Source organism: Ambystoma mexicanum, chromosome 11, assembly GCF_040938575.1.
Source record: "Ambystoma mexicanum isolate Mex_15411 chromosome 11, UKY_AmexF1_1, whole genome shotgun sequence".
NCBI lineage: Eukaryota > Metazoa > Chordata > Amphibia > Caudata > Ambystomatidae > Ambystoma > Ambystoma mexicanum.
In genome coordinates this window covers 217415167-217436314 of record NC_090934.1, presented here as the reverse complement: position 1 = coordinate 217436314, position 21148 = coordinate 217415167, and the positions used below count along the sequence as shown (strand labels likewise).

At 45.6% G+C, this 21148-nt stretch overlaps 1 protein-coding gene across 1 annotated transcript in view; it reads left to right on the top strand.

Moving 5' to 3' along the window:
• The window catches only part of SLC9A1 (solute carrier family 9 member A1), a 490915-nt gene that overhangs the window by 406016 nt on the left and 63751 nt on the right, over nt 1-21148 (top strand). The window contains exons 6-7 of the mRNA XM_069622885.1: nt 6035-6124; nt 11839-11909. Coding sequence (XP_069478986.1) covers nt 6035-6124; nt 11839-11909 — 161 coding nt within the window. The remainder of the gene's footprint in view (nt 1-6034; nt 6125-11838; nt 11910-21148) is intronic.

The window sequence follows — 21148 nt, the reverse complement described above, 5'->3', positions numbered from 1 at the left end:
AAGTATCCTCTTGGTGTAAAGACCACTTGGCCCTCTAGGGAACTTTGAGGAAGACCTCTCCAGCCTCCTCATTAACAATATCAAAGACTCCACCCAGCTCCAACTACTAGGTGACTTTAACCTGGGATTCAATGATGTTGAGGATAAACGGGCCCAATCCATCCAATCAATCCTAGTCGAACATGGCCTCACACAAAAAGTCCTAGATCCCACACACATAAAAGGACGTACTCTAGATTGGATAGCGAACCTGAATTGTACTACTACTATTGCTAACATCATACCTCAAACCTGGACAGACAACCATCTTATCTGCTTTTCATCTATCATAGAACCCGTTCAAACAGTTACTCGTGAAATTGCACCACCTCTGCCTACCAGAAGCAAAAAAGATATTACTGTTGAAAAACTACTCCCTCTCCTCATACCAGCCCTTATTGCTAGTGCCAATAACCCTGACCCTAACTCATTAGTTGATACATTTAACTTTTCTATGTCCAAAGCTCTGGACTCCATTGCCCCTATCAAACTACGTAAAAGCAAACAAGAATCACACTTCCATTCCTCGTTCACCCCCATCTCAAAGAACTACAAATCCAGAAACGCAAACTCCAAGCAATCTGGAGATTCTCACCTTCAGCTGAGACTAAAACCTTACTTGCCAACCTTGCAAATAAGTACAAGAAAGAAATAATCCAAACCAAAAAAAATACATTCAACGAGGGAATCAGTAAAGCTAACTCCAACTCTAAAGAACTCTTCTACATCCTCAGGGAAATGAAAAACCCTATCTCTCCCACAGACCATGTCCCTAAGGACAAGCAATGGTGCACGAGCATCCAAAACGCATTAGCAAATAAGATAACGCTACAGTCCAAAATTGAAAAGAAGAAAGCCTCCTTGAGTTCCACAGGAACTCGTACCACCCGTCTGACAGATACACCAAGTACATATGGACTAGTTGTAAACCATTTAGGTTCACTAACATCTCCATACTGGAAACTGAAAAGGTTACCTCATCCTTGAAACCATCGAATTGCCAGGGTGACAGTTGCCCTGCACAAGTAATTAAGGACGGTGCGAGAAACTTAGCACCCTTGAAGGCAAGCGTCCCCACACAGCACGATCCTCCCCGCAATGAGAGACAATAAAGGACTCTCCCAAGATGGGAATAAGGCCAAGACAGAGTGCGGGTGAGCGTAAATGGGAGTTTATCAATCAGAATAGGGCATGCAAAGGACTCTGCAAACTCCGAGAGCGCTCTGTCTGACAATAGCAAAGACAGGCGTATATATTTACAAAAAACGTCATAGGAACCTACACACTATAGGGGGCACAAGTTCATGGGGATTGGGTGGCGATGACTAACTATAGGTGCTGCTGTGATGTGGTTGGCTTTGGCTGGAAGACGTCACTGGGCAGCCTCGTGGGTTGGGCTGGGCCTGGCAGGGTGGCAGAGTTCATCCAGGCGGTGTTGTGGGGCCATCGCGTCCAGTGGCAGAGATGAATGTCTCCTCCTGACTTATTAGCCCTATGTCATGCACACCGCAGTCATTCGAGCATTTTTAGCAGTATCTTCTTCAGTAAATCTTACAATAGGTTATACAACAGGTTAATGCAACACAGGAGGAATGCACCTTGTGAGGGGACTGGAGGTAATATGTCAGGGCATGGTTACCAGTGTCCTGTTGACCGGGGCCATAGGTCGAGGGGCTAAGCTTCAGGGCCTGGCACGGGCGGTGCATGTCTTCCTGCCTTGTTAGAAGTTGTTATGGATGTTTCGCTGTATGTTGTCAAAGTGTTGGGTGTCTTTATTGCACAGGGCCATAAGTCTGAGGTGGTCCGGTGGGTTGTGAGGTTTACGGGGGGGGCGCGTGCGTTCAGGCAGAGGTTTACTGCTGTGCTGTAAATAATGCAGGTGGCGGGTGGTGGCCTTGGGTGCTACAGAGGGGGTTACAAGTCTTTCAAGCGGCTCCAGCCTAGTTGGGGGAGGTAACGCAGCGCGGCGCGGTTTCTGCTCTCATGCCTTGGCAGCCCTCGCTGGGTGGGAGGGGGAATGACCTTGCACATATTTCACAAAGGTATCTCCCTCGTGTGTTGCCGGTTTAGGTAAAGACATCACAAACATTTGAACATTCTATAATACTTGTTCGAAACACTACAGAACATGCATTTAAACTTTGCTGGATGTGTCTTGATTATAACCAGTCTGAGTACCTTATTTATACATTTATGTTTTAACACGTACAGTATTTAGTTATATGCATATATATTTACAGTAAGTGAGGTAGAGTTAGGGTTGGTGGAGGACATAGAAAGTAACCCGCCACTTGTGCGTGATGGTGGTGGCGCATGTGGGGCCTAGACATGCACCTTCTCATGCATTCTTCACATGGGCCCTTTGGATGGTTTACATTCGTTTTCTTGTGTCCTCTAGCAGCATTATTTCAGTTATGGCACGGGCCCCATGGGGTGTGCGTTTTGCAGTCATACATGTATTCGTGGTGTGTGCCGTTATTATTAGTACCCAACTGCAATGGTATATGCTCACCATCGTTCGTATCATGGGGGCATGATCTCTTGTAATCATACATCCTACAGGCTTTTTGTAATATAAGGGGTTTTATACAATATTAATATACAAAGATTGTCGGGCCTGTAACGACCATTTTACTGTTCATTTCATTTTGCCTAGGCCTGCGGGCCGGGTCATGCTGGGAGCGATGATACGATACACTGCGGGAGGTGAACTGTTACAATGTTAGGCTATTACGCTAGCTCATGTCCGTCTTGTTCGTGGGAACGTGCTCGCAGCGGATCTACCAGGGTGCTGCGGCAACAAGGATGACTGAAACCCTCCAAGGGTGGGGGCCGCGCTACAGTGCGCTGAGCTCACACCATCTTTACCAGACAAAAATGGTTTCTAGGCCTAGCTAAATTTTAATACGTGTGGGCAATTAATACGTGCGGGCAATGTCTCCAGTGGGTGAGCCCTCCACCACCTGGGCCCGGGTGGCATGAGGGGACGCCCAAGAGAGCCATAGTCCTTACCTGGGGAGAAAGTGCGGGCGAGGGGGGGTCGTCTTGGACCAGTCCTCCCCTACACCCTTCATTTCGAAGTCAATCAATGCCTCTTTTAGATCCAGTACTGTGCCCACTAGCCTTAAAGAATCTTAGGCACTGCCTCTCCTCAAAAAACAGACCCTTGACCCAGCTATCCCTACCAATTACAGTCCCATCACCACGGTCCCATTCCTCCTTAAAATCATTGACAGAGTAGCCTACCTCCAGATCCAGAAATACCTGGAGACGAACCAACTACTAGGATCACGCCAATCTGGATGCCGACCACACCACGGCACTAAAACAGCCTTAATTGACCTTAAGACACAAATCGACGAGTTGAAGGATAAAGGTAAAACAGCTATGCTCCTCCTCCTTGACTTATCGGCGGCCTTCGACCTGGTTGACCATGCAGTGTTATGCAAGCATCTAGCGTCTGCCGCCCATTTTTCAAGTGAAGCTATAGCCTGGGTACAATCCTTCCTAGCCAACCGTACGATGAGTTTTCTCCCCCTTAGCCTCAGCGGACCCAATACAAATCACCTGTGATCTCCTACAATGTACAATATCTTCACTAAGCCACTCTTCGACAAACTTGACAGACTGGGGGTAACCTATACTAATTACGCGGATGACACGCAGATCCTCATACCACTCTCTGGCAACTTTGTTGCAGATACAGCCTTAGTAAACAAGATCTACCTCATCATCATTCAGGCATGGATGGCCTCCCACGGCCTCTGCCTGAATGACGACAAAACAGAGATACTGATCATGGGTTCCGACGCTAACCTCAAAAAACGTAGCCACAGCTACACAGCCTTTAATATAGATGGTAATATAATCAAGGTGGTAACCGAGGTAAAAACACTAGACTTCTACCTTGATTCTACACTATCTCTCAAAAAACAAGTCAACTCCCTGGCCTCATCTACAGCCTACACCTGCAAATTAATCAGAGCCTGCAGACTCTACCTCTCCAAAACTAACTGCATCACATTAGCCAATGCCTTAATAATGTCTAAATTGGACTACTGTAACGCCCTATATGCAGGTGCCAATAAAACTATCATAAACCAAATACAAATACTACACAACAACGCTCTTAGAGCAGCCTTGGACATACCCCGCAGAGAGCATATCGCCAACATCAGGAAAGGCCACCACTGGTTAACAATTAATAATAGAATTCTCCTCAAGACGCTATCTATCACTTACAAAGGTCTCAACAATACAGTGCCACCTTATATATGGGCAAGACTGACAAGAAAAACCTCCAGTCACCACACCAGAGCCTCTAACCATCTTCTGTTAGAAATCCCTAGAATCAGGCTCACAAAATCGGGTGGCGCGAGCTTCCCCGTCAGAGCTGCCCAGGCCTGGAACGCACTTCCGTCTGCACTAAGAGATGATCAACCATACTCTAGATTCAGATGTAAAGTGAAAAGTTGGCTCTGGACTAATGACACCCACTAAACCGGTCCCCGTCTGTCTCTGGATTCTTGCATGTAAATACTCTGAAACCTGTATTTTGCTGAAATCTGTAGCTTAGACTATCCCTTCCCCCCTGTGTAACATGATGTATATTTGCACTGTAAATACTGTTATAACATGTATGCATTTACTGTATGTAACCAAGCTTAAGCATTCTTTTACTGCTGCGCCCGGCTACCCCTGGGTTTGGTGCGCATTATCAAATAATAAACTAAACTAGGTCTGATTCTCAGGTGGGACAGGCAGTACTAAGACATCTTTTCACTACTGTTCCTTCTCACAACCCACCTCCAACTCACTCCGAGTACTGCTCGCTAGTCTATGCACAGTGTGTGATTCTAAGCAGATTGACAAACATCATAAGACATGCATTACTTACCGTAAAAAGCATTTCTGATGGTTGTATCTGCTTAGATTCACATGCGCCCGCCCTTCCTCCCCGCTCGGATGGAAGGAACATAGACGTCTTATTACTTTCTCTCTTTTCTGTACTCACTCACGATAGTCATAAGGCTCCCTCTTGGCAGACAAAATACAATCGGAGGGACCTCGACGCGTGAGGGATCTTGGGTACTCTACATGTCGCGTAGGGATAGTGTTACAGGCACGCTCATTTCGAAGTCCCCTTTCGTTTCTCGAAAGACAAGATGCAATACTCTGCGGTTACCACTGGATGGCAGTCTATGCACAGCATGTGAATCTAAGCAGATACAACAATCAGAAATGCTTTTATGGTAAGTAATGCATGACATATGTATGTGATATATATTTGTGGCTTTACATATGTTCCCTATACAATTCCACACCGTTTCACCAATGTGCCCCAAATTTTGCACAGTCACCTGTTGGGACCCTCCGGACATTACTGGCTACATGACATTTACCCAGCCCACCCCACCCCACCCCACCCTTTGCCCTGGATATCTGCAAAAGTCAAAATGTGTTTGTGGCTTGGTAAAGGATTGATCCTTCTACAATTCCACACCCTATCACCAACCTGCACCAAAGTTTGCAGAGTTACCTGTACCTATGAGGGAAGGAAAGCCCGGGCGACTCCGGGTAGATCAGCTAGTAAATAATTCAAATGATATATACTTTGATTATTATTTCCATTTATAAATGTAGTGAACGTGTTCAGTAACCCCCACAAAATTTTAAGTATAGGGTAAGGAAGGATCCAGTGTGCAGCTGTGAAGTATGGTTCCATAGAACATCATACTCTTGCAGTGTGTCGTCTATGAGAGGGTAGGAAATGGGCGAGCAGTGACTTGTCTAATCTTAAAAGGGCATCTGGGCAGTGTAGGACATCCAGGTTCTACATGTCTGACCTAAGCATGTTGTAATTTGGCCATCTACAATATTCCTTTGCACCTTTTGAAAGGGTCGTGCAATGAGGTCACATGTGCTTTGTGTGATGGCGTAGTTCTGTCTAAGGTGTTGTACGTGTCCATAATCACTGAGGTGTTTTTCCTCACAGGGAATGACTATCCGTCCTCTGGTGGAGCTGCTGGCCGTGAAGAAGAAGCAGGAGACCAAGCGCTCCATTAATGAGGAGATTCACACCCAGGTAACCCATTTCACACCAGGCATTGCTACTCCAAGGGGGGGGGGCGTCGCTACTGAGCTAACACTGGGGCGGAGGGTGGGGGAAGATGTATGTCAAACTGGGTATACCTACATTCTCCAGCATTGGATCTTTCATGGATTCACATGCTTAGAATATTCCCCGTCGTCAGACTGGGAACCCTCGGTACACATATATAGTCGTTTCCAATAGGAAAAAACTTCCGACACTTGTGTGTCCTATCCACGTCTACGTCCTCTCCGGGGCCGCCCACGCACGCCCCGTTGGACGCAATGGTATACAAGCCACGCCCCCGCGGGTCCCCTATAGATTTCAACCGTCTCCAAAGATAGTGGGATCTCCTCGCGTAGTCTCTACTGCTAGATTTTGTCGAATTGTCGAACTCCTGTGAGTTTGTTAATTTTATTGGAATGTCGGGAAAACCTCTATTTCGCCCGTGTGCCACGTGCGGATTGAAGGTTTACGAGGGGGACGGCCATTTAGACTGTATTTATTGCCTCCACCCTCACCACTCGGCAGACCAGTGTGAAATATGTAAAGGTTTTTCCCAGAAAACACTGAAGGATCGAAATCGACGGCTGGTATCCTGGTTAAATGACGGTGCGGGAGCGTACCCTCAGTCAGAGGTGGGCTCTGTGCGCAGCGTGGCCTCTGCGAAAACATCAGGAGCCCCTCGACGCTCAACTTCGTCGGAACCTCCGACTTAGAAGTCACGACCTGCCGAAAAGGACGTTCCACAAAGTCACTCTTCTAAGGACTCTTCTAAAGACTCTGCAAGAAAGACATCTTCGTCAACTTCGTCGAAGAAAGGAAAGGAGAGGCCTAAATCCTCCTCGGGCGATCAACACAGATCAGCCACGAGTAGAGATTCGGAAAAACGTAAGGAGAGCGCTGTGAAGGCGGGACCGCCTAAACCACCTGCAGGCCCAACGTCGACGACGACGAACCAGTCGGTGTCCTCACTGCCGCTGACGCAGTCGATTTCACCCGTCATCAACCCAGCAACGACCTCTGCGACGATGTCCTCGTCGACGGAAGTTCTGGCCTGCAGACCAGAAGTATTTGATATGGGGTTGCCTGACACATTGCTACAGGAACAGGCAGCATCAATTGCCTCGAAAGAAGACGGCTTCAGAATTGTGAGCCCGGAGGACCTCGGTCTACGAGCCAGGTTTCCAACAGGAGCAACCGGCTCTCAGGTGTTTACCCAACCTCCAAGCTCTCAGGCGACCCTGTCCATGGAGGTACTGTCCTCCTTACACTCGCTGCTGAAATCGCTGGACGAAAGGCTTCCACCTGTACCGTCGACACCCCCCGTCGACGAGCCCGGCCCTTCACAACGCCCGACCAGATCGATCGGGGTTCCAACTACTCCAGCAGTCCAGGAGGAAGGTGAGCTTTCGGACTCCCTATCTGACCATGGGTCAGCGTCAGATATATCCCTCTCACCATCTAGGGATCCATCCTGGGTGTCGGATGTGGAAATGGAAACACCAAAGAGTCCCACTCACCCGTCACCACCGGACGATATAGGTGCCTTTCATTCTATGATGGAAAGAGCGTGCAAGGAGTTTGGCCTGGTCCAACAGGAGGAGAAAAAGGACTGTTTTCTTTTTGACCATATGGGCAAGAGTAGACGCTCAATATTTTCAATACCCATTTTAGACCATGTCTGGAAAGAAGGTGTTCAAACCATGCGTCACCCATTTTCTGAGCCGGCTTTCAAAGGCCGCATTGAAAAGAAATTTAAAGTACCAGACTCTACACCGAAGTGTCTTTCGGCTCTACCTACACCGGACTCGGTGGTGTCGTCGGCGGCGACGAGAAAAGCAAAGGCCCAACATAAATGCTCTACCCCTCCAGATAATGAGGCGAGGCGCCAAGACGTGTTTGGTAAGAAGGTTCTTTCTGTGGGGGCCTCAACGGTGAAAGCAGCTAACTCCCTGGCGATTGTGGCCAGATATGACGGGGAAATGTGGCACAAACTGGCACCTATCCTGGACCACCTCCCGGAAGAACATAGAAGAACGGCGATGTCCCTGGTTCGAGAAGGCGAAGAAGCATCGAATCATGCTATTAACATAGCGGTGGACCTGGCAGATTCGGTTTTAAACAAATAAATAACGGAGTTGTTCTAAGACGCCAGGCTTGGCTTAAGTGCACCAACGTCAGACCCGAAGTACAGTATAAAGTTTTGGACATGCCCTTCGAAGGTGATCTTCTTTTCGGAGAAAAGGTGGACGAGGACTCAGATACAGCACGCTCGTTGGGTTCTCTCCAGAGTGGTAAGCCCTTTCGTTCTTTTCGTCCCTTTAGAGGAGCATCTGGAAACTCAAGATTCTCAGCAACCAGAGATAGATCTTTTGGTAGATCAGCGTATCCTTCCCAAGGATATAGGCGCGCCTCTCAGACCTCAAGCCGGCGCAGAAACTTCCAGTCTTCCAAGAGACGACCAACTTATTCGTCGTCGACGAGCAAACAGAAAGACCAGCAATGACGGGAAGCGTACCGTTCTGGGAGGAAGAGTGTCAAGCTGCATCAAGGAATGGGAGACCATCACAACAGATCAGTGGGTTTTGGACACTGTGAGGTACGGACATTCCCTACTATTCAAATGCAAACCTCCAAAATGTCCTCCAATACACCTATCCCAGCCACATCTAAACATCTTGCGGCAAGAAGTAACACTCATGTTACAGAAAGGCGCCATCGAATTAGTCCCTGCATCGCAGAAAGGCCTAGGGGTATACTCACGGTGTTTTGTGGTAAAGAAGCCAAACGGAAAATGGCGCCCTATTCTCGACCTGCGAGACCTCAACAAGACCCTACCGAGTCAAAAATTCAAAATGCTTACACTGCAGGAGGTGATCAGATCCTTCCAAAGGGACGATTTTTTGGCGTCACTAGATCTACAGGACGCGTACTTCCACATTCCGGTGTGTCAAAAACACAGGAGGTTTCTGAGGTTCATGGTAGGTCAGACACACTACCAATTTGCAGTGCTCCCATTTGGTCTAAAGTCCTCCCCAAGAACGTTTACAAAATGTTTGGCACCTGTGGCAGCCTGGCTGCGAAAGGGAGGGCATCATGTATACCCGTACCTCGACGACTGGCTTGTGCGGGGATCCTCCCCAGCGTCGACCAACGACCGCGTACAAGCCACCTTACAACTTCTGCAACGACTGGGGTTCGCAGTGAACTTCGAAAAGTCTTCTCTAAAGCCCTCAAGGAGCTTGTAGTTCTTGGGAGCTCAATTCGAAACTCACTCAGGAATAGTGAAACCGTCCCTAGACAGAATATTGAAGATCGAACAACTAACGAGTCAACTTCGCCTACAGAGCACATTTTCCGTGAGAAAATATGTGGAAATCCTGGGTTCCATGGCTTCGTGCATCCACCTAGTAGCAAACTACCGATTGTTCATGAGGCCTCTACAGGAGTTCCTGTCGGACAGATGGAAGCAGGCCACGGGCCGGTGGTCAGACAGGATAACCGTCGACGACGACGGTGTCATCAGATCCCTCCAATGGTGGAAAATCTTTCACAACCTGGACAGAGGGGTTCCTCTACAAGAGCCGGAATTTCAGAACACCATCATCACGGACGCCTCCCTGACGGGCTGGGGAGCACACATGAACGATCATCAAACCCAGGGCAGATGGTCTTCGACCGAATCGCACCTACACATCAACGTGCTGGAACTGAGGGCAGTGAGATGGGCCTTGAAATCATTCCTTCCACATATCAAAGGATCAAAAGTAAGAGTGCTGACAGACAACACGACAGCCATGTTCTACTTGATAAAGCGAGGCGGCACCAGATCCAGGACCCTTTCGGCGGAAGCTCAAAAGATCTGCCACTGGGCGTTGAAACACAACATATCCTTAGTGGCTTACCATCTCCCGGGTGTGAAGAATGTGCAAGCGGATTCCCTGAGCAGGACAATGGCTCAAATACACGAGTGGGAGCTGGACAATCAGAACTACCAGACAGTTGTTCATTGCCTACGGTCCGTCGACGAGAGGAAGGGCAATCTCCAAGCAAGGCCTGGCTCGTTGGGTCTCTTCGGCAATTACTTTTAGTCACTCCAAGGCTGGGAGACCCCTACAAGGACACCCTAGAGCCCATTCCACGAGATCGACAGCCTCCTCTGCAGCTCTATGGGCAGGAATTCCTCTGACAGACATCTGCCAGGCGGCGGCATGGTCTGTCCCACACACGTTTACACGCCATTACTGCCTGGAAAGGCAGCACTGTTGTCGCTTACTTTGCCATATATATATATATATATATATATATATATATATGGGTGGATAATTGTGTATAGATGCATAACTATGTATTATGGAAATGCTTATATCAGAAAATAAGTTGCGGCTTACATACATATTTGAATTGGGGGTGTTTTTTGTCTTTGTGAATGTAAATTACATTGCACTCTCACCTTCTTCGATGATACTGCTATACAATCTATTCTAAGCATGTGAATCCATGAAAGATCCAATGCTGGAGAAGGGAGTAGTTTCTTGCCTGTAACTCCATTTCTCCAGCGTTGGTATCTTTCATGGATTCACATGCGCCCACCGGCCTCCCCGGAATGCAATGTGCAAGATATGTATGTAAGCCCCCCCTTTTTCTTTGGAGGGGCCGAAATCTGACGGGACCCGCGGGGGCGTGGCTTATATACCATTGCGTCCAACGGGGCGTGCGTGGGCGGCCCCGGAGAGGACGTAGACGGGGATAGGACACACAAGTGTCGGAAGTTTTTTTCCTATTGGAAACCACTATATATATGTACCGAGGGTTCCCAGTCTGACGACGGGGAATATTCTAAGCATGTGAATCCATGAAAGATACCAACGCTGGAGAAATGGAGTTACAGGTAAGAAACTACTCCCATCTGTCCTGTCAGGAGGGTGGGGGAAATCATGCAAGTAACATCACCACCATACACTCCCTTGATTTACGATGGGGGAGAAAAAGGGTGCCACCCTTTGGTAACCCACTCCAATCTAAACACTGTTACTGCACGAAGATGCCCATACTACGAAGCTCTTCTGGAGGGGGTGGGGACAAATAATCACTGTGTAGTGGCGGGGGCAGTTCCAGGTAGTCCCAACACTTGTAACCCTGGTTCACCTCATCGAAACAGTAGTTCTGTTTTTTTTTCCCCATTTGTAAAATGTTTTACTTATTTGTTTTTTTTTTATTTGACTTTTAGCGAAGGTTGGGTTCCACCCTGTCCCAAAGTCCACTGAAACTGATCTTTTTCTGTGGTGTAACTCACTTAGGTGGCCCATGCAGAGGCCTCACCTTGTGTTACCCTTATTGCTGGCTGTGCCCCACCAATCTTAAGTGAGTAGGGAAGAGTTCACACCCAGGCCTCTCTCTGCCCCACTTGGGCGCTTGGCTAATGCCTCTCGATTGCCTGGCGCTTTTTTCACACCCACTCCCGTCTGTTGTGCCATGCTGTAAGAATCTGCGTTTACTGGAAAACAGCAGCTGCTAGCATTGCACCCCAGGTAGAGGGGAGCTTAAGAGGGGCTGTGGGAGTTGTGCTCGAACAGTGATGTTCTTTGTGCTGATCTGATTGCCTTCCTTCTTCCGATATGGACATTTTAGCCAATCTGCTGCTGTAGTGTTGTTTGGACAGAGCGTGATGAAGAAGCCTGGTAATATCTGTTGTTTCCTTTTAGTTCCTGGACCACCTTCTGACCGGCATTGAAGACATCTGCGGTCACTATGGCCACCACCACTGGAAGGACAAGTAAGTGATGCGCCTCCACCATGTCATCTCTGTCAGTACAAGCAAGTGAGGTTCCCCACAGTGTCTTCTACCCTGACGGGACAAGTGATGGTCTGCCATCAGGGTCGGAGCGGTGGATACAATTGGCTAGTGCACCAATGAACAAGTGGCCCACAGTCGCAAATGGCAATTCTGTTATTTTGTGGGAGATGTTTAAGTAGTAAGACAAATACATTGTTTCCTCACACAATGAAAACTGTGCCACACAAATTCAGTTTCCAAAAACTTGGTCTGGTTTTTAATCATAAAACACAAATGTTGATACCCCTACGATGGGGTAGTGCCCTTTAGATTACACGTGTTTCTGCACTGCTTGTGCCTTTTTCAAATCAGGGCAAATTCAATCACACCAGATTCAAATAATTCAGGTTGATGGTCTATTTTCCCATCTTCATTAAGTATCATGCTCAAAAGTCATTGGGTTCAAATCCCACCTAAAGTATTATTCTTGTCTCCTCGTGTCGGCTGTGAAAAGTTTTTGTTTTTAGACCTCTATAGACCATCAACCTGAGTTATTTGAATCTGGTGTGATTTTAATTTGCACTGATTTCAAAAAGGCACACGCAGTGCAGAAACACGTGTAATCTAAAGGGCACTACCCCATCATAGGGGTATCAACTTTTGTGTTTAGCGTTTTATGATTAAAAACCAGACAGTTATTGGAAATTCAGTGAATTTGTGTGGCGCAGTTTAATTTGTTTGAAGAAACAATTTGTCTTTCTAGACAGAGGTAGGGGACTTTGACTCTTCTTTTCCTCACACACTTGCGACACGTTAATATTTAGAATGTGAATTAGGGCGCAGGACCAAAGAAATTTGGTACATCAAAACCCCAACCATTCTATTTTAGTAGTACCCATGGTTTCTTATTGTGGGTAAAATGTGTTTAACATTGTACATTTTAAAGAATATTTGGTCCGTGACACCAGTCAGAACTAATAACTACACAGTGAAGTAACACCTAAACTGGTCCAGTTTTGCCAAATCACTGGCCCACTTTGACCAGAAGACCTGGCCTACACTAGAATATTGGGTTTGCAATTCGGGGAGCACCCTATAGGGTAATCCGAGTCTGTCCCCCACATGCCTTCTGTGCAGGTAGAACATGTAAGCAGGGGTCTCCCTGCATGACTTGTCCACTGACACAACACACAAGTCATTTTGTCAGGACAAGTGAGGCCCCACTATGCCTTCTCCATCAAAGTGTAACATGCCAAATGCATGTTCCTGAGGGCCTAAATATAACAAAGCAAAAAAACATGCAATAACGTAGTCTAGTCAATAACCTGAGGCATACAAATGTAAACACATAAAAGAATTAGGGAAAATGTTAATTCCTAAAAATAAATGTGACACACCCGGGTACTAATCAAACCGTTTGAGAAGACAGTGCGATTGGTGAATGTGTGCTAATTTATATTTGGTGCCTGGGACTATTTTATGTCCCAGTCTTGACACCCCCTACAGTATATACTTTTTCTGCACTAGGAATGTTCTGGAACTCCTCAGTAGGAATGCTGAAATACTCATGGGAACAATGCACGTACACCCAAAGCTTGCTTTATTACTTAACGTGATTAGTTTTCTCCCCACTTCCTCCGTCCTTTTCCCTACTCTTCCGCCGGTCCCTGCACTTCCCCCTTCAGGAGCGATTTGAAACCCCATGTGTGTATGTACACATTACCAACAAACTCAAAAGCAGTATCGTGTTGTCGGGCTCAGGCACGGGACGGCATTACTGAGCTTGTCGCGTGACCTATAGCCCTGCAGTGATTCACCCTAGTGATGTGGGCTGCTGTCATCCAGGCGACTTGCCGCTCATTTCTCTTCACCTTCAGCTGTAGGGAACCCCAGTGCCATCCCCCACTTGCTCATTTCCCTGTATGGACTACAGGGGCGGGGCGCCCTCCCTTTCGTTGTCAAGCACTGGAGTACAACCATTTGTACTGATCTGAGATGTGCATTAAAGTCTCCAAAAATGATTGGTTTTGTGGTGTGCAAAACTCGCAGTAGCCGCGACTACTTATAAACCTCTCAATGAAACGTTCTACTTCTGAAGCCTTCAGTTGGTACAACTAAGCAGGCGGCAAACCCTGTCCCGCTCATACAAAGCATTTCGAGGCGTATAATAATAGCGCGCCTTCAAGAGCAATCTATTGTTAGGGCAACCCAACATTCATTCTATGTATACATTCTCCCACGAGCGCCCTACATCTAAAGCTCGTGAAGACATCAAGCCAGTCAGTTATTGCTTCACCACATGTTACAAAGCTCAAAAGCCCTTTGAAAATCAGCATGCGCTCGCAGTGGCTTTGTAACAATAGAACATACTAAACAATAGTGTTCTGGAATATATTCTTTCTAAATAGATTGCTTTACCTATTAGAATTCAAAAGACGCCAAAGGACTATAATGAGCAATTTAGAAAGGACAATAGGGCCCAGATTGTGACTTTTATTTAAGCTTATGCTGAATGTTTATTATTTGAAATAAACTCTGTATTAATGAAATAAAGTTCTGTGTTTTAGATTCAATGTCTAAATAAACATTGAGCAATCTATAGAGGCAATGTTTTATTGACTTGCACTTTTTATGGAGCCAATAATGTATTAAATGATATTGTGTTAGTCCTGCGTTGTTACCATTGTTACTTTTGCATGTGATTTCGTGCATCGTTTATGGCATCTGTTGCCAAAATAAAGATGTATTGGTTGATGGTAGGTTCAGCACTTTCCCAGGTCACTGTAAAGCCCGCCTTGTGTAAACCGCTTCCCACAGAGAATATGCAGTCTCATTGGGTACGGTTTATATAACCAAGACCCAGGGCTGGACAAGGCACCCATTAAGGCTGGCAAATTTAAATGCTCAAAATCTTCTATTGCTAGATTGAGAGGTACTTGCCATGTATATTTATAGCTTCAGTACACCATTGGAGCTGGGCACCTAAGTGCAAAGCTGTTGTGCATTTCATTTGTGCTGCTTCTATCTGTGCAGGAGACCTAAGGCTTTTAGGCGTTAGACATGTCTGCTTGGCACCCACCCTACCCGGACCCTACCAACTATAAGCTGGCCTTGCTAGGCTGTCTTTGTTTGCACACTTCCACACGGGTGGCCACACATGTCTAGCTCCGCTTATGTGAGCTAGACCGATTTCAGAATTGAGTGCAGACAACCCGAGCAACACACAGACCATTGATGCACATGCTGTCTGAGTTGGAGGCAAGTGTAAACGGGGGCCAGAGTAGGTGCTGCTGGAGTAGTGCAGAGAGGCTGTATAGGTTCGTGCAGGAGCTGGTGGCAGTAACACTTCATTTGCTTACAGAATTGACTTATTTGTCATGTTAAAAGGCTTTTATACTGTGCCAAGTCACCACTGCAGTGGTCTCCGAGTGCCTGGCTTGTCTGGAGGTTGGTGTAGTATTCTCCTACCTGGGGTATTGAGCCGGAAGATGAGCTGAAAGCAAGGCCTATTTTGAACGCCCTCGCAATCAGTGGTGGTCTGTGAAGCCAATGTTGAATGTTTGTTATGTAAGAGGTAAACGTGTTAAGAGCACTATCCTTGTATAGATTGATGGGGCTTGTAGATATGTTTGAGATTCACAAGCAAAGTATAGTCGACCATTTAGTGATGGGTCCGAAGTATGATCGCTTGTTTACTAACACAACAAATTAGTACAGGGTTAATGTTAAAGAAATGCTCTTGTCAATTACTAAGTGAACAGGCTACCAATGAAAGTCCTCACAAGTCGACAACCTCAGTTTTTTTTTTTACTGCTGTCGGATCAGTCACATTGTGTTGAAGCATCCATTTGTGTTCCTTTCGGTGCTTCCACTGACAGGCTGCAGAGGTTCGTTGCCATAGTGTAGGAACAGGTCGCATAAGAGAATACAAATGATTAATTTGTATCAATTTTACGGTCTCGCACATGAGACTGGCCAGGTCTGCTTAAAGCTCCTAAGACATCAAAAAGCAGAAAGCGTCTCTGGGTAACTTATGCCGTGGAGGCTAATAAACATATATGCATCCTAGGCGCCTCATTAGAAAGCTACCCAGGTATTTGAGTTTGAGTTACTGGAGACAAACGATCAGGCTGTTCACACCACTCCTATCCAGTTACTTCCCAATTTTCCGTAAGGACCTTTACGATGATGTGGCCTTGAGCGGAAAATGCAGGAGTTTGGTGTCAAACCTTTTTTTTTTTTTTTTATTTATTTTTATACGGTTTGTTCAACCTTTAAAAACACAGGACAGGAAAATCACACCCGATCAACAGTATCTCCTAGACCTTTTTTAAAGTCCATTGCCCTCGCCACCCTTCTACACCCAATTTCACAAGTTATATGAATCTTGGTGTCCAAGCCGTGTTCACTGCAGAGGTTCATTCGACTCTGGGCACTTGAGTTGGATCCTTCATGTCTAATCTTGTTTTTAAGACCTGTAGCAGCGTTATCAGATTAAACAATATAGTTCGGTTTGAGCCTTCGAAGAACATTTCCCACCATTTTTCCGAGCTCCTTGGGCTAATATTATGAATGATTGGCGAAAAAATCCGTCCTCTTTCTTTCTCAAAACTCGAGCATGACATGATCAAGTGCTTTAGAGATTCTATATCAAGATTGCAGAAGCGGCACCTTTGATCAATATTTGCATACTTAGGCCAAGAGCTTAAACTTTCTTTTGTATTTAGTGCGTTTAGTCTGAATCTCATGTACAATGCTCTTGCGTGCTGATTTGGCAGATGCGTTAGGTAAGAGTGGCGTTGGTTGAAAGCTTTCGCCTCGCCTGGGACTTCGTGCATTAACTTGCACTTTGTTCTTTGATCACAAGTCTTAATCCAATCTAGCCGCCAAATCTTCATCTGCTTTGCTAGTGGAAAATCCGGATGCAGCAAAGGAGTGATGTCGTACTCACCTAACAGATCTTGGCACAGCTGATTCCACTTGGCGAGTATTGTATAGTTCTTTGCACTGTCAGGCATATGTACAATTAGAAATTGGGGTGCCGGAGTCCTTAGCACCGTTTTACGATAAAGGCTTAGCAGGTTCCACAGAACTCTTGCATGTATTGAAATTAAGCCAAGCTCGTATCGTATACAAACAGTTGCGACCCCCCTCGGAAGGTGAAGTACACGAGACCAAAAGATGTTTTCTAGTGAGTTCCATAAGTCATTAGAGCAGCCGAAGGCATTTTCCCCTCCGTATATCAGACTCGGGACCACTTTGTGCTGATAAAATAAAATTGCCGGCTTCAGCGAAAATTTGCCATATTTGTTATTAATTAAACATGCTTGGCTTGCTAATTGCCGACATTTACTTTTTACCACTTCTGTCCAAGGTGCATCGTTTCTGCTTGCGCTGATGGTCATACCTAGATATTTCGTACATTTTACTGTCTTGATGCGTTCGTTGTCAATATACCAATGATCTTTCGACCCCTTACCGAGGCCTCCTTGAAGGTTACCCAATATCAAATTTTCAGTTTTTAGTCTATTAATTTGCAATCCGTTTGATGTTATGTAGGTATTTATCAGATTAATTTTACGCTGAAGACCTATCGGCGTCTGGTCTATTAAGACAAGATCGTCAGCGTATAACAGGTAGTTGATGGGTACTCCGTGGATTTTTGGGGGGAACAGATTGTTACCACTAAAAATCTTGTTCACATCCGATATAAACAAGTTGAATAATGTTGCTGCCAGGGGGCAGCCCTGCTTCACACCCTTAAGTGTTTTGATTTTTGCAGACAGAGTGCCCTTCAAGTCCAACCGAATTCTAATAGTCGTCTCCGAGTGTAGTTCCTGAATTGCACTCAATAAACTGGGCGGACAGTCCCATTTACTCAGTTTTTCCCACATCCTCTCTCTGTTGATACTATCAAACGCCTGTGAGAGGTCAATCCGAGCCAAATAAATGTTTGTATTAGTTCTGAGTGCTTCCATCTTTAGGAGATTTAATAGCAACAGGTTGAGGCCACAACCTACTCCTCTTACGAATCCAGCTTGTCTCTGATCTATGTGCTTAGATTCTTTTGCCCACCTCACAAGTTTGCGTTGAAGCAGCATTGCATATATCTTCCCCACAACATCAAGAAGTGCTATTGGGCGATAGTTTTTAGGGTTGGTTCTATCACCTTTTTTAAAGATGGGCACCACAAAAGCACTTTTCCATGAGTTGGGGGTAGATCCACTCATTGCAATGCGATTGAACAGTGTGACACAGAAGTCTGCCCACAGTTCTGGATTACGTTTGATTGTGTAATTAGTTAGTCCATCAGGACCTGGCGCTCTGGATTCACTCAATCCCTTGATTGTTAAGAGAATTTCATCTCTTTCAAATTGTAAGTCCCATTTGGATTCGGGCAGGAATGTACTGGCGCTTGTTGGATCGTCTTTGCTGAATAATGTAGAGTAGAATTCGACCCAGGCTTGCTCACTAACAGCGTTAGCCTGTAGAGCATATTGTGATGTTGCACTGTTGTTTATTAGACTCCAGAATTCAGCTGAATTGCGCCCCTCCATTTTTTCCATCATCTTCTCAGAGTCATTTTGTAATATAATGGCGGCGTGTGACTTAAGCCAATGTTTGTATTTCTGTTTGATCATTCTTCGAATTTGTTTTACGTTTATATTGGAGATGTTTTTGGTTTTCCTTAATTCTTGTCTCATCAGACGTTTATGCTGTAGCACACAAAGATCAAATTTGTGTTTACGGTGTAATTGAGCATGATTCATTTTAAATCTTCTTTCTTTGAATTGAACTAGTATATGTTGATATTCGAGAGCCTCCGTAGTTCCTTTAAATTTTGATGTAATTGCCTCTACTTCAGTATCTAAAAGATTAAGTCGAATCCTGCTTGGGCCTGTTTTTACCATATAAGGCCATACTTGCAGCGGACAGGCACATTTTTTGTGAAGAGTCAGTTGTACCGTTTCATGATCACTATGAGCCATTTTTTGAACGTTGAGGTGCAGAACTCTTTTAAGAAGATTTTCGGTTACGAAAATGTAATCAAGTACTGATGTTGATTCATCTCTTCTCCAAGTTGACTGTGCCGGAATATCGCCTATGGTGTTGCCGTTTAGCATGTGTATTGCACGAAGGTACATTTCATCGCACCATTGAGCTGCTTTAGGTTCAAGTTGGAATTTCTCTTTCAAGCAGTTCAGGTTCAAATCACCACAAACAATCAGATTCAGCGAGGCTTCTGTCTCAAGGAGGTCGTCTATCGCAGTTGTCACAGTGTCAAGAAAAGAAGATGCAAGTTTGTTTCGATGGTTCCAATATACATTAAGAATATGTAGGCGGTCGATGTTCTTTTCATTAGGTTGGGATCCGCCAATTGTTGAAAGTTGAATAAATGGAGACAGGTTCTGAGAGTCTAAAATCCTGAAACCTGCCGCCTTTCTCACTGCTGTCATCAATCCCGACATAGGTCTTCCTTTGGCTTGGCGAATCGCCGGGTTACAAACAATTTCAAAGCCTTCTAAAAGAGGACTGGTGCTTAGCCAAGTTTCTTGAAGGCACAGCAAGTCCAAATTAGATGCCCATGATGTTTGAAACAAGTGGCTAAAGCCTCTAGTATTCCAGGAAGCCAGTCGACAGACATTTTGCGTCTCCGACGTCTGGCGTTCTTTATTATCACTCTTGTTTAACGAGCCTGCAAGCCAAGACCAATCAGATTCTACTTGAGTTAAAGCGGGCTCACTTGCACTTTCCGCAAATGTCTTAGAACTGCATATGGGTCTATTCACAGTGATTCGTATACACTCTCCTGTCAGCATGTGTTTAGTTGATTTGGCCACAGAGATAGGCTTCAGTGCTGGGCTTTTTGACAATATAGCGGTTGATCGTGTTTCAGGCTGCTGTGTGTAGGCTCGACTCTTCCCATCTACTGTGCCACAAGGATCTCTTTTGTGAATTGGCAATTGCAAGCAGCCATCTGCTCTTGATATATCGAACCCCAAGGACATTAGGACAGGCCCAGCATCAAGCAAAGCTTCAGCGATCAATTTTGATTGGAGATGTAAAATGACAGCATCATTTTTCTTCTCGTCATAGAATTCTACAATTCTAAGATCATCAGATTCAATTGCTCTTAGGCTAGGAATCAGGTGACACAACCAGAGTACGTTGTGCCGATTTAAGATTAGATCATCCGAAGATTCAATACGCTCGAGTAGCAAGCGTTGCAGACTATGAGAATCTTGTTTCGCTGAGTACGATTCTCTTTCGTTATTGGGATTTTGTTTCATCTTCGGTAATTTCTGCATCTCTTGTTGTAACTTAACCCGAGGGCTGAGTACCGGATCCCTAGGAAACCTTCCAGGGTCACAAGATACACTTGCGGGATCGGGGAGCACTGTCTCGCTAGCCGTCTGGATCTTCACCTGACCGTTACATCCTATATTGACATCCTTATTAAACGGTAAGGCACTAGACGCTCTCGCCCTCACTTCGAGCATCTTTCTTTTGTCCTCTAGCGTTGTAAATTTCATATTTACTGCTTCTTTTTCAGGTGATGGACTGATTAATACTGGAATCAATTGACATGTTCTGGATAAAGTCTGTGTTTCGTCTGAGATTATCGTTCCGTTATTATGTGCATTAGAGGACATCATGGATAGCCGCTTACCATCACCTACAGCCTGGTTAGCCGTCGACTGTTGTACCGGGATAACAGATTGGGCCGTTTTTGTGGCCAGAGGTGACAGATTCTCTTTTGCTGTTGGTACTTTAAGAACAAACGTTGACCGTTCATGATCGACTTTTATTTCACTGTTGCACAGGACTTCTTCCTCGTAGGTTGAAACATTTATCAAAGTGTCGGATATATCACTGATGTGGGTATAAGAGACATTCGAATCCTTATCGGCTTTTGAACTGCTTTTTTCAGTTTGGTTACGAGCTGTTTGAGCTAAATTTGTGGATGCACCATTCACCCTTATGTCCAAATTTTTAAGGTTCCTCAGGAACTTGAGTGAGTTATTATTGCGTCTCTTAGCTTTCTTTTTCGGTTGTTTTTTAGTCTTCATTCCTAAGGCCCCATTTTCGGAGCTGTTTGAATTACTCGTCTTCTGTGAATCCCCAGCAGGTTTAAATATAGAAAATAGCCCAGTGGGTTCCACCTCAGTGTTCTTAGCCGCCTGGGATAGGACGGAGAAGTGCGGCTCCTGAATGATGGCTTTATTCAATGTGGATGG